General features: G+C 43.6%; 1 protein-coding gene across 11 annotated transcripts in view; it reads right to left on the reverse strand.

The window, feature by feature from the left end:
• LOC140725685 (transcription factor Dp-2-like) overlaps positions 1 to 15,010 on the reverse strand; it is a 256,670-nt gene that overhangs the window by 39,557 nt on the left and 202,103 nt on the right. For 10 of the 11 annotated variants that reach the window (XM_073041493.1, XM_073041494.1, XM_073041500.1 and 7 more), the window contains one exon: positions 10,652 to 10,798. In XM_073041493.1, the coding sequence (XP_072897594.1) occupies positions 10,652 to 10,798 (147 nt within the window). The remainder of the gene's footprint in view (positions 1 to 10,651; positions 10,799 to 15,010) is intronic. The other variant, XM_073041497.1, reaches the window with a different exon arrangement.

Below are 15,010 nucleotides of genomic sequence, written 5' to 3' on the forward strand. Positions count from 1 at the left end.
TGGAATGTCATCTAAAACTTTGAAAAACTAATATAAATGCACGGTGGGGAGTACACTGACTGGTTACATCACAGCCCAGTACGGAGACATCTAAGCCCTTGAATGGAAAAGCCTACAAAAGGTAATGAATAAGGCCCAGTCCTCTCCACCACTGAGCACACCTACAAGGAGCACAGTCACAGGAAAGCAGCATTCATCATCAACGGCCTTCACCACCCAGGCCAAGCTCTGCCATCAGTTAAGAGACTTGGGTCCCACACCACCAGGTTCAGGAACAGTTACTACCCCTTCAAACATCAGGCTCCCGAATCAGTGTAGGTAACTTCACTCACCCCAACTGACTCACAATCTACGGATTCACTTTCAAAGACTCTACAAATCACATTTTCAATATTATTGATTACTTATTCATCCATTATTAGTTTTCTTTGTATTTGTACTATTTGTTGTCCTATGCATATTTGTTTTTCCATCTTAGTGTGTAGTTTTTACTAACTCTATGGTGTTTCTTTATATTCACTATGAACGCAAGAAAATGAATCTCAAGGTATTTTTATGGAGACATACATGTACCTCAATAATAAGCTTACTTTGAACTATATTCAGATTTGCAGTGTCTGTTGTCCTTTGCTCTTCCAAATCAGGTGGCAACTTCAACAGCACCTTTCCCAAGATGTGAACTGGACTGCAAAAATTAGGCTCAATTACATCAATGCAAATGTTTTTGGTAGATACTGGTGTACTATGTTCCACAAATTGTCATTTTCCATAGATGTAAGAAGAGCGCCCCCTCTTGAGGGAGGGGGGAGAACAAAACTAGAGAACATATATAAAGGAGACAGCAAAAAATGTAATGAGGAAATGGAATACAAGAAAATAGGCCCCACCATTCAATATGATCATGGCTGATCTTTCTCAGGCTTCAATTCCTCATCTGGGCCGGTTCCACGTAACCCTCAATTCCATGAATGTAGCTGCTTTTTAGAAAATAACTACCTCCAGGGATCTAGATTCACAATTCCACGTCGTATACCTCCAGTAATTTATCATCCTCTGTAAGAAGAAATTCCTATGCACCTCAGTTGTAATGATTGCCCCTTATCTTGTGACCATGCTTCCTCATTCAAGACTTTCATACTAATAGAAATGTCTCAGCACCTTCTCTGCCATGCCCCATTACTATCTGACACACTTCAGTAAGTTTGCCCCTCTTCCTTCCAAATCTCCAAGGAAGAGATCTGACTTCTATGATTCCAGGAAACAGCCCAGTGGGTCTTTCCGGAAATGCCCCCAACACTAAGAATCAACCCAGAGGAGCATGAGAATGTGAATATAGATCCATTTCAGAGGAGGGTTGCATGACAGAGAATGGAATAGAAAGTTATTAGATTATGGAAGAATGTGACAAGATTCAACAGCAGTGCAAAAAGGCATGACCTGGCTTAGCAACTGGTCCGTTTCTTTGCTGTATATCCACGTAAACTAGCTTAGTTGAAGATACACGAACTACTTCCGGGCAAGAGGAACCAAGACTTGTATTGCTCGAAAACCACTGTGCTCACTCAAGATTTTAAAATAAGACTTGAACTTTTAATTATTGAGTCACAACTTAAAAATAGTAGCATTGCTACTTAAAGGATTCCGCCTCAACTTCGCTTTATATGACTTAAACAGATAATTCACTTAATGTTACACTCACATTACATCCTCTTCCAACGTCAGTGTCCAACCATTTTTTGCTCGTTAGGTAGGATTTTAAAACATTAATCATTCACCAGAGGCTTAAGGAAAGTATTAATCAATGCTGCAGTTCAGGTTAATGCCTTCACAGGTTCTCTTTCCCTGTTTTCTCCTCTGCAGGAACATCATAAATGATGCCTGCAACTGATATTGCTGCTGTCATGTCCACCGATGCTCTTTAAAATTCCAGTGTAAATTCCTTCATTGCTCTTTTTATTTGGCACCTATAGCTTTCTTCCCACACCAGCTGACAAAGCTGTGCAGCAGATGTCTCACATGTACACAAGTGCACCCACTTGCTAGGATGATAATTATCAGTCTCTAGGATGTCTCAAATATTCTCTATCCAAGTGCGCTTGCAAAATACCTTCCAGCGGCCACTTTATTAGGTACAGTCGTACATCTGCTCGCTATCTAACTAGCCAATCATGTGGTAGCTACTCAATGCATAAGAGCATGCAGACATGGTCAAGAGGTTCAGTTGTTATTTGGACTAAACATCAGAAATGGGGATGAGATGTGATCTAAGTGACTTTGACCTTGGAATAATTGTTGGTGCCAGGCGGGGTGGTTTGAGTATCTCAGAAACTCACGTACCAAGTCTCTAGGATTTAGAGAATGGTACAAAACTACAACAAAAAATCATCCAGTGAGCAGCAGTTCTGTGGGCAACAAGACGTTGCAAATGAGGGAGGTCAGAGGAGAATGGCCAGACCAGTTCAAGCTGACAGGAAGGTGACAGTAACTCAAATAACCACGGGTTACACAGTGATGTGCAGAAGAACATCTCTGAACGCACAAAACATTGAACCATGAAGTGGACGGGCTATAGCAGCAGAAGACCAAGAAAATACACTCAGTTGGCAGTTCATTAGGTACAGGAGGTACCTTATAAAGTGGCCACTGAGTGTATATATTTATTTCCTGAATGCAATATGCTTATTTTACGCAAAGTAGTACCCTTCACCAAAGACTAGCCTTCACATGATGCTTCTAATTAACCATAACCACAAACGCTGTTTTATAATATAGGATTACGATTTGCACCTCAAGCCAGCTTCATCGCTCCATGATCAAGGCTGACCTTCCACATGGGGTTTATTTTCTTGTCTCTTCTCCCTTGGTTCCTCCAATGTCTAGAATTCTATCAATCATTCTTTTGAAAACAGTCAACAATTCAGCCTCCACTGCCCATAGTAGTACAGGATTAAAAAATGCTCTCAATTTTTTGAGTGTAAATATTTCATAACTAAATAGCATCTTATTTTGATACCATGACCCTTAATTTTAGAGTCCTTAATGAGATGAAACACCTATCTGTTGCTACCATGCTGAGCCCTTAAAGAATGTTTCAATAAGGAATTTCTCGTTCCTCTAGAGAACAGTAGCCTAGCCTACTTGGTCTCCTCTCATATGTCACACCTGCTATTATCTGAATTAATTGTGAGTCTTCATTGCACTCAAAACAACTTAAGTAATTGTTTTTTAGGCAAGGAGACAAAACTCTGCAGTTTTTAAGGTGTGGTCATATCAAAGCTTAGAATAATTGCATCATGTTGAGAAGATAGTAGAGACGCATTTCAAAGTTTCTATTCAGGGATTTTAGTCATCCAATGCTCTGCGAACACAGCGCCACTAAACTCTTAGACAAAGTTACATTTAATCTGCCAGCAGCTGAATTAATAATGGTGATCAATGGACTAGGGATTCTGCAGACACCGGACCTGGCCTAAGTGGCTCAGCCAAGGACGTGGTGTGAGAGGAAGCAGAAATATGGCAGGAGAGCCTGCGCACTAGATAGGCTGAGAGCTAACCCGACCAGACCAGCGGTATCATGTTCCTCCTGAACATTTCTCTCTTAACCCATGACCTCTAGCTGTAGACTCACCCATGTTCAAGGAAAAAGCCTACCTGCATTACCCTTCATAAATTTATAGACCTCTATCAAATCTCCCCTCAATCTTATATGTTCTAGGGAATAAAGTCCTAACCCACTCAACCTTTCCATATAACTCAGGTCATCGAGTCCTGGCAACATCCTCGTAAACTTTCTCTGTACTCTTTCAAACTTTTTCACTTCTTTCCTTTAGGTAGGTGACCAAAACTGCACATGAAACTCCAAAACAGGCCTCACGTATGTCTTATACAAGTTCAACCTATCAATAGGATGCAGAACTGGGCTGAGAAGTGGCAGATGGACTTCAACCCAGGTAGGTGTGAAGTGGTTCATTTCAGTAGGTCCAATTTGAAGACAGAATATAATATAAATGGTTAAGACTCTTGGCAATGTGGAGGATCTGAGAGATCTTGGAGTCTGTGGCGATAGGACACTCAAAGCTGCTGCGCAGTGTTGTTAAGAAGGCATACAGTGTGTTGGCATTCATCAACAGTGGGACTGAGTTCAAGAGCTGTGCGGTAATGTTACAGCTGTACCAGACCTTGGTCAGACCCCAGTTGGAGTAGTGTGTTCAGTTCTGGTCGCGTCACTACAGGAAGTTTGTAGATATTATAGAGAGAGTGCAGCTATCCTCCAATCCTTGGTACCTCATCTGAAGCTAAGGATATTTTAAATTTCTCTGCTAGGGCCATTGCAATTTCAGCACTTGCTTCCCACAGGGTCCGAGGGAACACCTTGTCAGGTCCCGGGGACGTATCCATCCTAATTTGTTTCAAGACAGCAAATACCTCCTCTTCTATAATCTGTATAGGTTCTATGACCTCTCTGCTGCTTTGCCCCAGTTCTATAGACTTTATGGGATGTCTGTGTATTGATTAAGGTAACTTTACTGAACACATTTGACAAACTCTTTACCCACCAGTCCTTTTACAATATGGGAGTCCCAGTCAACATGTGGCAAGTTAAAATCACCTGTCACAACCTTATGCTTCTTGCAACAGCTTCTCCACAATCTCTCTACAAACTTACTCCTCTAAACCCCACAGATTGTTGGGTGGTCTATAATATAATCTCATTAAAGTGGTCATACTTTTTAAATTCCTCAGTTCTATCCAAAGCTTCACAAGACGAGCTCTCCAGTCTATCCTGAGTAATGCTGTGACATTTTCCCTGACTAGTAATGCCACCTCTGCCCTTTTAAATCCCTCCTGCTCTATCACATCTAAAACATTGGAACAGTGAGCTGCCAGTCCTGCCCCTCCTGTGACCAAGTCTCACTAATGACTACAAACGTCATAACTCCGTGCTCATCATTACCCTTGACTTTCCTACAATATTCTTTGCATTGAAGTATACACAGCTCAGAATGTTAGACCTACCATGCTCAACCTTTCGATTCCTGACCTTTTAGGTAGGCTTAACAACATCTTTCTCCACAACCACTCCACGATCTGTTCTGGTGCTCTGGTTCCCATCCCCCTGCAACTTTAATTTGAACCAACCCCCCCATCTCCCCTTACAGCACTAGCAAAACTTCCCGCTAAAATATTAGACCCCTTCAGTTCAGGTGCAAACTGTCCCTTCTGTTTAGGTGCCACCTTCCCTGGAAAAGAACTCAATGATCCAAAAAATGAGAAGCCCTCACTCCTGCACCATCTCTTTGCCACCTGTTAAACAGTATGATCTTCCTATTTCTGGCCTCACCAGCATGTGGCACAGGTAGCAATCATGAAATCACAATCCTAGGGTTCCTGCCCTTTTAAGTTAGCACCTAACTTCCTGAACTCACTTTGCAGGACTTCGTCACTCTTCCTACCTATGTCACTGGGCCACAAGCTCTCGCTGATCACCTACCCCACTTAAGAATGCCGTGGACTCTTTCCAAGACGTCCCTGACACTGACACACCTGGGAAGCAACATATTCTGTCATCCAGGAATCTCGTTCTCATCCACAGAGCCTTCTTTCTGTTCCCCTAACCAATGAATTCCCTATCACGACAGCTTGCCTCTTCTCCCCACTTCACTTCTGAGCCACAGATTCAGACTAAGTGCCAGAGACCTGACTGGCATTGCTTTCCCCCCACCCCAAAAGCATCCAGCAGTACCCTGTTGTTGAGGGCACAGCCACAGGGGTACTCTGCACTGGTTGCCTATCCCCTTTCTTCCTCCTGACGGTTACCCAGTTACCTATGTCCTGCACCTTGGGTGGAACTGCTTCCCTGTAGGTCCTGCGTGTCAACCCGAGCCTCCTGAATGATCTGGAGTCCGCCCATTTCCAGTTCCAACTCCCCAGTCTGTTAGAGGCTTCAGCTGGATGCACCTTGCAGGTGCAGTTATCAGAGACGCTGGAGGTCTCCCTGACTTCTCACATCCCGCAAGAGGAATGCCTTGCCTGGCGACACTACTGCTCTAAATGCGGACTAAGAAATAAAGAATAATTTTTAAAAAGATCCACCTATGGCCTACGCCTCTACTTGCTGAGGTATCGGTGAGCCCAAGCCTCAACTCCCCGCTCCAACAGAATGGCTGCATCGTTTAAACCTTGGATCCTGCCGAGCGCCTAATCACGTGTAACCCAACGTCTCCTTGGGAACCGTGTGGCACGCAGAAAGTGCTGACTGCCCCAACTCACTGTCTGTAACAGCAGCAGACGTGAGAGGGACTCGACAGAGAGTCAATCCCATAAGGCAGCCAGGCCAGAGATCATCCCAGGCCGAGTACTCAAGGGGTGTGCACACCAGCTCACTGATATCAACACTTCGCAAATGGCTGCTGTTCCCACGTGCTTCAATGGAGCCACCATCATCCTAGTACCACAGGAACCTACACCTTCAGATCTAAAATATTAATGTCCGTGGCACTGGCGCTAATCATCACGATGTGCTTTGAACTGCTGATAATGGCACGCATCACAAGCTCCATTTCGGTCACACTGGACACTCCCCAACATGCTTACCGACAGGACCGCTCTACGACAGATGGCATCTGTCGTGCACCTGGCCCTGACACACCTAGCAAACAAGGACATTTATGTGAGAACGCCATATCAGAATTTCAGTTTGGCATTCAGCACTTCTGTCCGATAGGAGCAGAACGAACCCCTACTCCGTGGTCTAAATACGCCACCGTGCATCTGGGCGATGAACTTCCAAACCAACAGACTTCAGATAGTCAGGATGCCCAACCGCTTCTCCCTCCCCGTCATCCTCAATGTGGGTTCCCCCCGGGCTGTGCTCTTCGTTCAAAAGTAGACACAATTTCTATATTTTTTGATCTAGATGCAGGAGTTCCCAACCTGGGATCCGGGGACCCCCTTGGTAGCGGTCCGTGACATAACAAAAGGTTGGGAACCCCTGCAACAGGATAACCTCACGTTTTGTCATATTGCACTCCATTTCTAAAGCCCATTTATTTAATAAGATCATAGAGTATTACAACACAGAAGCAGGCCCTTTGGCCCATCTAGTCTGGGCTGACCGGGTTTCCTGTCTAGTCCCATCTACTTGCACCCAGACCATAGGCTTCCATCCCCTTCTCATTCATGTACTTATCTTAAACATTACGACCGAACCCACATCCGTACTCCCCTTGGCTCCTCACTGCACACTCACAGCACCCTCTGAGCCAAGATGCTCCCTCCGCAGATTCCCCTTAAATATTTCATTTTTCATCATAAACTATGACCTCAAGTTCTAGTCCCACCCAGTGCAAGGGGAAAGAGCCTGCATGTATCATCTATGTATACCCCTCATGATTTTATATACCACTAGAAGATCTCCCCTCATTCCCCTGCGCACCAGGGAATAAATTCCTAACCTATTCAATCTTTCCCTGTAACTCAGGTCCTCAACCATCCTTCTGAATTTTCTCTACATTTTTTTCAAGCTAATTGGTAACTTTCCAGCAGGTAGGTGAGCAGAACCAAACACAATTCTCCAGTTACACCCTCACCAACGCCTTAGCTTGTCCATACCACGCCGGCAAACACAGTATCATGCAAAAATCTTAGACAACCTAGCTATATATATGTGCCTAAGACTTTTGCACAGTACTGGAAAATGCAATGGTTTAAACTAAGCTACATTGCTTAGTGACAGAAGTGGAAAATGGACTGCTCTATAAAGCAGAATAAAATAGATACAACAGCACAGGTAATTAAGACTTTTTCAGCCAAGATGAACAACATTTTGTACTTTCCTGTGTTCTTAACCGATTGGGTATTACAATAATATAGCTGTCAGCACGGACATTAACAAGTGTCAACAGCAGCAAAAATGAACAGTACATTTTGTCCTGGCAATAGAACGAGAACGCTGGATCATATTCATCCCTCCCCACACATGCAACGCTCACATTCAGCAACCCAAATAAGACCAAGCACGGAGGGCTGGCACAAGCACAAAGAAGTCAAAGTTATAGAGGGAGTCATGCTAGGCTATTCTGCACTTTCTTGGCTGATAACTAAAGATTAATAATGGGGTTGGTTTAGCTAGAAGTGGACCTGGGTTTGGCACTCTGTGTATTAACTAGAGGCACAGAAATATTAAAGGGAGAGAGCGAGAGAGAGGGAGAAAGGTGATCAGGAAGGCCAAAAGAGTCCATGAAATATCGCTGGGGAGCAGGAGCCAGGAGAATTCTAGGCATTTTATACTCACTAAGATTAACAGGATAACCAAGAAGAAGATAGACCTACTCAAGAGTAAAGGAGAGGATTTGTGTTTGGAGTCAGAACACGCAGCCGGGGTATTAAATGAGTACCTTGTGTCGGTATTTATTGAGGAGACGGACCAGGAGGATGGCTAAGGCAGAGTGGGACAAACTAATATGCTGGAGGATTTAGAGATTAAGGAGGTGGTGGTGCTGGGTCTTCAGGAAAGCATTAAGGTGAATAAGTCCTCAGCATCCGATGGCATATATCCCAGAATATCGAAGTGAAGAGATTACTGAGGCTTTGATGAATATCTTTGTGCCCTGACTAGCAACGGGCGAGGTCCCAGAGGACTGGAGAGTAGCAATGCTGTTCAGGGATGGAGATAGGGACAATACGAGTCAATTAGAGGCCCAGTGAGTTTCACATCAGTGGTAGGGAGGCTACTGGAGAGGATACTGAGGGATAGGATTTATGCACGTTTGGAAAGGCATGGCCTGCTTATGTACAGTTAACATAGCTTTGTGCAGGGCAGGTTGTGCCTTACAAGCTTAATAGAGTTATTCTGAGGAGGTGACAAAGAGCTTGTTTTGGGTAAGGCAACTTGGACATTAGTAAGGCACTTGATAAAAGTCCCTCGTTGTAGGTTGATTCAGAGGATGAAGCTGCAAGGCATCCAGGGTGATTCTGAATCACAACTGGTTTGCCCAGAGGACAGAGAATAGGAATGGAAGGCTAGTATTGTGGCTGAAAGTCCACGACCAGAGATGATCCACAAGGATCGGTATTGGGGCCTCTGTCTGTGATGTATATCAACGATCTGGATGAGAATATAGATGGGTGGATTAACAAGTCTGTGAATGACACCAAGATCGGTGGGGTTGTGGACCATGTAAAGGACTGTCAGTGAATAAAGCAGGATATACTGTTAATTAGTTGGAGAGTCAGGAGGGGCTGATGGTGTTAAATCTGGACCATTGCGAGAAGTTGCACTTTGGATGGTCAAATGAAAGCAGAAAGCATACAGTTAATGATATAATAGTACTGAGTTACAAAGGGATCTTGGGGTCCAGGTCCAACGTTCACTGAAAATGGTTCTGCAAGTAAGGTGGTAAAGCAGGTGTATGACATGCTTGCCTTCACTGGTGTTGAATGTAAGAATATGGAAGTCACGTTGCAGCCCTATAAAATTTAGTTAGAATAGGGGTTCCCAGTCTTTTTCATGCCATGGACCAATACCATTAAGCAAAAGGTCCACAGACCCCAGGTGAGGAAGCCCTACAACAGATCAACTTCAAGTATTGCGTATAGTTCTGGTTGCCCTGTTATAGGAAGGATGTGAAAACTGTGGAGGGTGAATAAGAGGTTTACCAGGATGCTACTTGGAGTGTATGAGCTAACGGAGGGGAATCATAATACAAATTCATAAAATTATGAGAGTCATGGATAGGCAGACAGCCAGAATCTTTTCCCTGGCGTAGAAACATCAAATATCAGAGGACGGTTAGAATGGGGAAGTTTAAAGGCAAAATGAGGGACAAGTTTTTTTTTTGCAGAGTGGTAGCTGTTAGGCATAGTAGTGGAAGTAGGCATTTTGGTGGAGTTTAGGCTTTTAGATAGATACATAAACACAAGGGAATGGAGGGATTTGGATGATACACAGGAGGATATTTTATATACAAATTGGTATCAAGATGGCCACAACATCATGGGCCAAATGACCTGTCCAGTGTTGCACTGTTTAATGCCCTATACCAAAACATAATCAATAAAAACTTGAGTGTACTGTGGGCAAGCAGTAACATACAGAGGTCAGGACGTAATCCAACATTGTTCATTATCGCTATTTATCTCAGAAACATGTTTAAACCAGGGGTACAAGAGATTATGCCATTGTAATCATCTTCAGATTCTGCTTCAGTGATGCTGGCCAAGGGTAAATAATGACCTGGGAAATTCCACTGTTGTTCTCCAAAACAGCATGGTGGGACATTATAAATCTCTTATCTGTGAGAGAAGGCAAAGATCAGGAATGAAGGATGGCACTTTCATTGGATAGGAGGCTCTAGTTTTCAGCTGTGGTATTGGAAGAGATCCTGTGCTAAAGTCTCTGGAATATGATTTCACTTCTGACTCAGGCATGAGTATTGCTTAAGGAACCAGCGCCGACATAAATGAACCAGAAAGGAACAAAGGTTGAGAAAAATAGGTAGGACAATCTGTGAAATATATTCTTAAGATATTCTGAAGCCTGATTTGGTTCAATAATCCAAACAAAACAATCTGATTTGCTAAGCGGTTGGCATACTTAAACTGCACAGAGCATAAAAGGTACAATTTTTCGGTACAATTTTTGATGATTCACCTCAAGGTTCTGGAATTCCTGAGCGGAATTTGTGGGAAGCCCAATCCATCGGATTTCTTTCTTCTCCTTTGAAATGATGTTCATAGCCATTAGCACATTCAGAGCATCGTAAACACGGCGCCGTATGTTCTTTTGATCATATGCCTGCTGAAAAGGATGGTGGAAATCAAACCAACTCCATCATTAAAGAAAAATTCAGATGCTTGGCTTCCTGTTTTATTATGTTGCCACATATTTCAGCTTTTAACAATATTAAACCATCTCAATCAGAAAATGTTACTTTTCAAACCACCAGTTTAATTGATAATAATAATCGTTACAATTTAATCTGCCAATCAAGTTCAAAGCACCATATGGCCAATTCTTGTTTGCACCTCTGCTTTCAGGAACTCAGCAGTGTGAGCTAAATGTAATAAAGCTATATTACTCTTTTTAGTCCTGACTGAGGGTCTCAGCCCGAAAACGTCAACTGTTTATGCTTTTCCAAAGATGCTGCCCGACCTGCTGAGTTCCTCCAGCATTTTGTGCGTGTTGCTCTGGATTACCAGCATCTGCAGAATCTCGTGTTTATTACTCTTCTGATGTCTGTTACTATAAACACAGATAATGTTTAGGACGACAGAATTCCTCAGAGAGTGGTATGACTGGAGGAAGTCATGGTAGTTATGGTCGAACTCACATCTGTTTGGAACATGCTGGCTCTTGCTAGACCTAATATGGTTGGGTCTTACAGGAGGTGTTGGGGAGACAGAGACTCTGCCACATACTGTATCCAGCATGGGACTGTTACTGAAGCTGCCACAAATCCATTGGCATAATAGGGTCTTCGACCTGTTGTGTTCAAGGGTGCTGTAACTATTTCACTCTTCTAAAGACAAAGACTCTAAATAAGGAGGTGAGAATTTGAAATTCTAGTCACTGGCAAACTAAAATAAACCAAGAATGTGTTGCTCATAACATAACGGCAGCGAACTCGGACGAGGTGACTTCCATGGGGGCAGACAAACGTGTTACTGTCTTTTTAAATGCAACTTTTATGATCACAAGATCCTGCTGGACATTAAGACCATAAAGTACTGCAGATCTACCCTATCAGAGAGTTGCTCGTTGGCGGAGAAACTGAAGGAGCTGGATCTGGTGTGGATCGTGCTGCTGACTGTGACAGCGAGGCATCGCAGGAGTCACTGTGCAGTCTAACAAGTTGTCATCTTAGTTGCTCTTTTGCGATCGCATGACCTGTTGGCAATCGTTAATGTGAAATGCTGCAAGTCCAATCCACCGGTTTATTGGTGAACGGTGGGGGCGTTGCCAAGCCTCAGTCGTGGCAATGACTAGGCCTCAAGCTGTGGTGTCACCTTTCTGGGGGGTGGGGGGTAGCGTCACATTTGGTATGCTCCACTGGAATGCCAGAGGCGATATGGCACGAAATACGCGTTGGAGTTAGTGCTGCCCTCTGGTGCTCGCTCAGCAGAAAGCAAGATGTATTGTGTTTGATTGCAGTCAGCTGCAACATTCATAGATTTGGGGACTTGGACTATATTTTTTTGTGTGATTGTATGTTTACTTCTATCTTATATAAACCCATAAGATACAAGAGCAGAGTTAAGCCATTTGGTCCACCGAGTCTACTCCATCATTTCATCATGGCTGATCCACTTTTCCTCTCCGCCCCAATCTCCTGCCTTCCCTCCCATATCCCATCATTCCCTGACCAATCAAGAATCTATCAACCTCTGTCTTACATATACATAAAGACTTTGCTCCACAGCTGTCTGTGGCAATTAATTCCTCAGATTCACCATTTTCTGGCTAAAGAACTTCCTCATCTTCGTTCTAAAAGGACACTCCTCTATTTTGAGGCTGTGTCATCTGGTCTTAGACTCTCCCACCATAGGAAACACATCCACTCTACCGAGGCCTTTCACCAATCGATAGGATTCAACTAGGTCACCTCTCATTCCTCTGAATTCCAGTGAATACAGGCCCAGAGCCATCAAAAGCCATTCAAACCTGGAATCATTTTCCTGAACCTCCTTTGAACCCTCTCCAGTTTCAGCACATCCTTTCTATAAAATAAGAGGCCCAAAACTGCTCACAATACTCTAAGTGAGGCCTCACCAGTACTTTATTAAGTCCCAACATTACATCCTTGCTTTTATGTTCTAGTCCTCTTGAAATGAATGCTAACATCACATTTGCCTTCCTCACCACAGGCTCAACCTGCAAATTAACCTTCAGGGAATCCTGCACAAGGACTTCCAAATCCCCTTGTGTCCCAGGAGTTTTATATTTTATCTCCATTTAGAAAAAAGTCAACCCTTTGTTTTCTTTGACCAAAGTGTATAACTGTACACTTCTGGATGCTGTATTCCACCTGCCATTTCTTTGCCCTTCTCCTAGTCTGTCTAGTCTATTTCCTCAAAACTACCTGCCCCTCCACCTATCTTCATATCATCAACAAAATTTGCAACAAAGTCATCAATTCCATCATCCAAATCATTGACATATAACATAAAAAGAATCAGTCTCAACACAGACCCCTGTGGAATACTACTAGATACTGGCAGCCAACCAGAATAGGTATCCTTTATTCCCACTCTTTAGTCTCCTTCCAGTCAGGCACTGCTTCAACCATGCTAGAACCACTGGCTTGTAGCTTGATAAGCAGCTTCATGTGTAGCACCTTGTCAAAGGCCTTCTGAAAATCCAAGTACACAACATCAACTGATTCGCCTTGTCTATCAAGTATTCCAACAGATTTGTCAGGCAAAATTTTCCCTTGAGGAAACCATGCTGACTTTGGCCTCTTTTATCATGTGCCTCCAAGTATCCTGAAACCACATCCTCAACAATCGACTCCAACATCTTCCCAACCACTGAGGTCAGAAGAACTGGCCTATAAATTCCTTTCTTCTGCCCCTCTCCCTTTTTGAAGAGTGGAGTGACATTTGCAATTTGCTGTCTTCTGGAACCATTCCTGAATCTAGTGATTCTTGAAAGATCACTCCTAATGCCTCCTCAATCTCTGTTTAAATCCCAGTGTGTGAGGAAAATACTTCTCATGCAGGCAGTAGCTGCAATCTGCAATTCTCTTTCTCTGGGCTTGGTAAAAAAAAACCAAGCCAACTGGAACTTTCAAAATGAAAAAGCATGGATATTTGAGAGAATAATTTGCAAGGCCTTGGGCAAAGAGCAGTGATTGTTTGACAAAAGCCAACATTTATTCAGTGGGCTGAATGGCCTACTTCTGTGCCAAAACTCTATTAATTGTTCAGCCAGCTCTATCAAGGGCACTAGCCTCCCAGTGTCGAGGACGCCTTCATAAGACGATGCCTCAAAAAGGCTTCATCCATCATTAAGGACATTCCCTCTTTTCATTGCTCCCCTCGAGGAGGGGCTACAGGAACCTGAAGACACACACTCAATGCTTCAGGAACAGCTCCTTCCCCCTCCGCCATCGGATTTCCGAATGGACAACAAAGCCTTAATTTGGCTCTCTTGCACTACGTATTCTATTTATTGATTGACTGAGACGCAGCACAGAATAGGCCGTTCCGGCCCTTCGAGACACGCCGCCCAGCAACCCCCGATTTAACCCCAGCAGAATCACAAGACAATCTACAATGGCCAATTAACCTATCAACTGGAACACCTTTGGACTGTGGGAGGAAACTGGAGCACCCGGAGGAAACCCATATGATCACAGGGAAAACGCAGAAACTCGTTTTGTAATGTATAGTTCCTGAAGTTATTATGTATTGCAATGTACTGCAGCCACAAAACAACAAATTTTATGATGTGTGCCATTGATATTAAACCTGATTCTGATTCTTACCTGGAGTAAGTTGTCACTCAACTAGCATTCATTATTGGACAAAAGGTACTGAAGTGTGGGTATGAACAGAGGGGTGGGTACTTTCAAGAGAGCTGGTGCAGAACCAAACCTGATGTTGAGAAATACAGAGTAGATACTATACATTGGGGTTTAACACCCAAATACAGCAAGCAAATGGGAAAAGGAGGGAGGAGAACAATGGGAACAATGAAAATGATGAAATAGATGACAGAGCTGGGGATAAAGGTCCTTCCCAGCATACAGTGCCTGAGCTATGGACAACCTGCACAAAGGAGTGAAGGTTTGGGAGACTGGAGGGATAGATGGGGATGCAAACCTTTTGGGCAGGTTGGGAACAGGGCATTTCTGTGCATCTTTTCTCCCCACCCACAACTCTCTCGACTCTGTGTTGCAATCGTCGGGAACTGGGTCAATCTGAGCACAGTGAGGAGTGCTGAGCAGGTTCAGTTTGCATTTATTTATCACACGCACATTAAAGTGAACAGTATGACCTAATTTTGCTC

This window comes from Hemitrygon akajei, chromosome 3 (assembly GCF_048418815.1).
Source record: "Hemitrygon akajei chromosome 3, sHemAka1.3, whole genome shotgun sequence".
NCBI lineage: Eukaryota > Metazoa > Chordata > Chondrichthyes > Myliobatiformes > Dasyatidae > Hemitrygon > Hemitrygon akajei.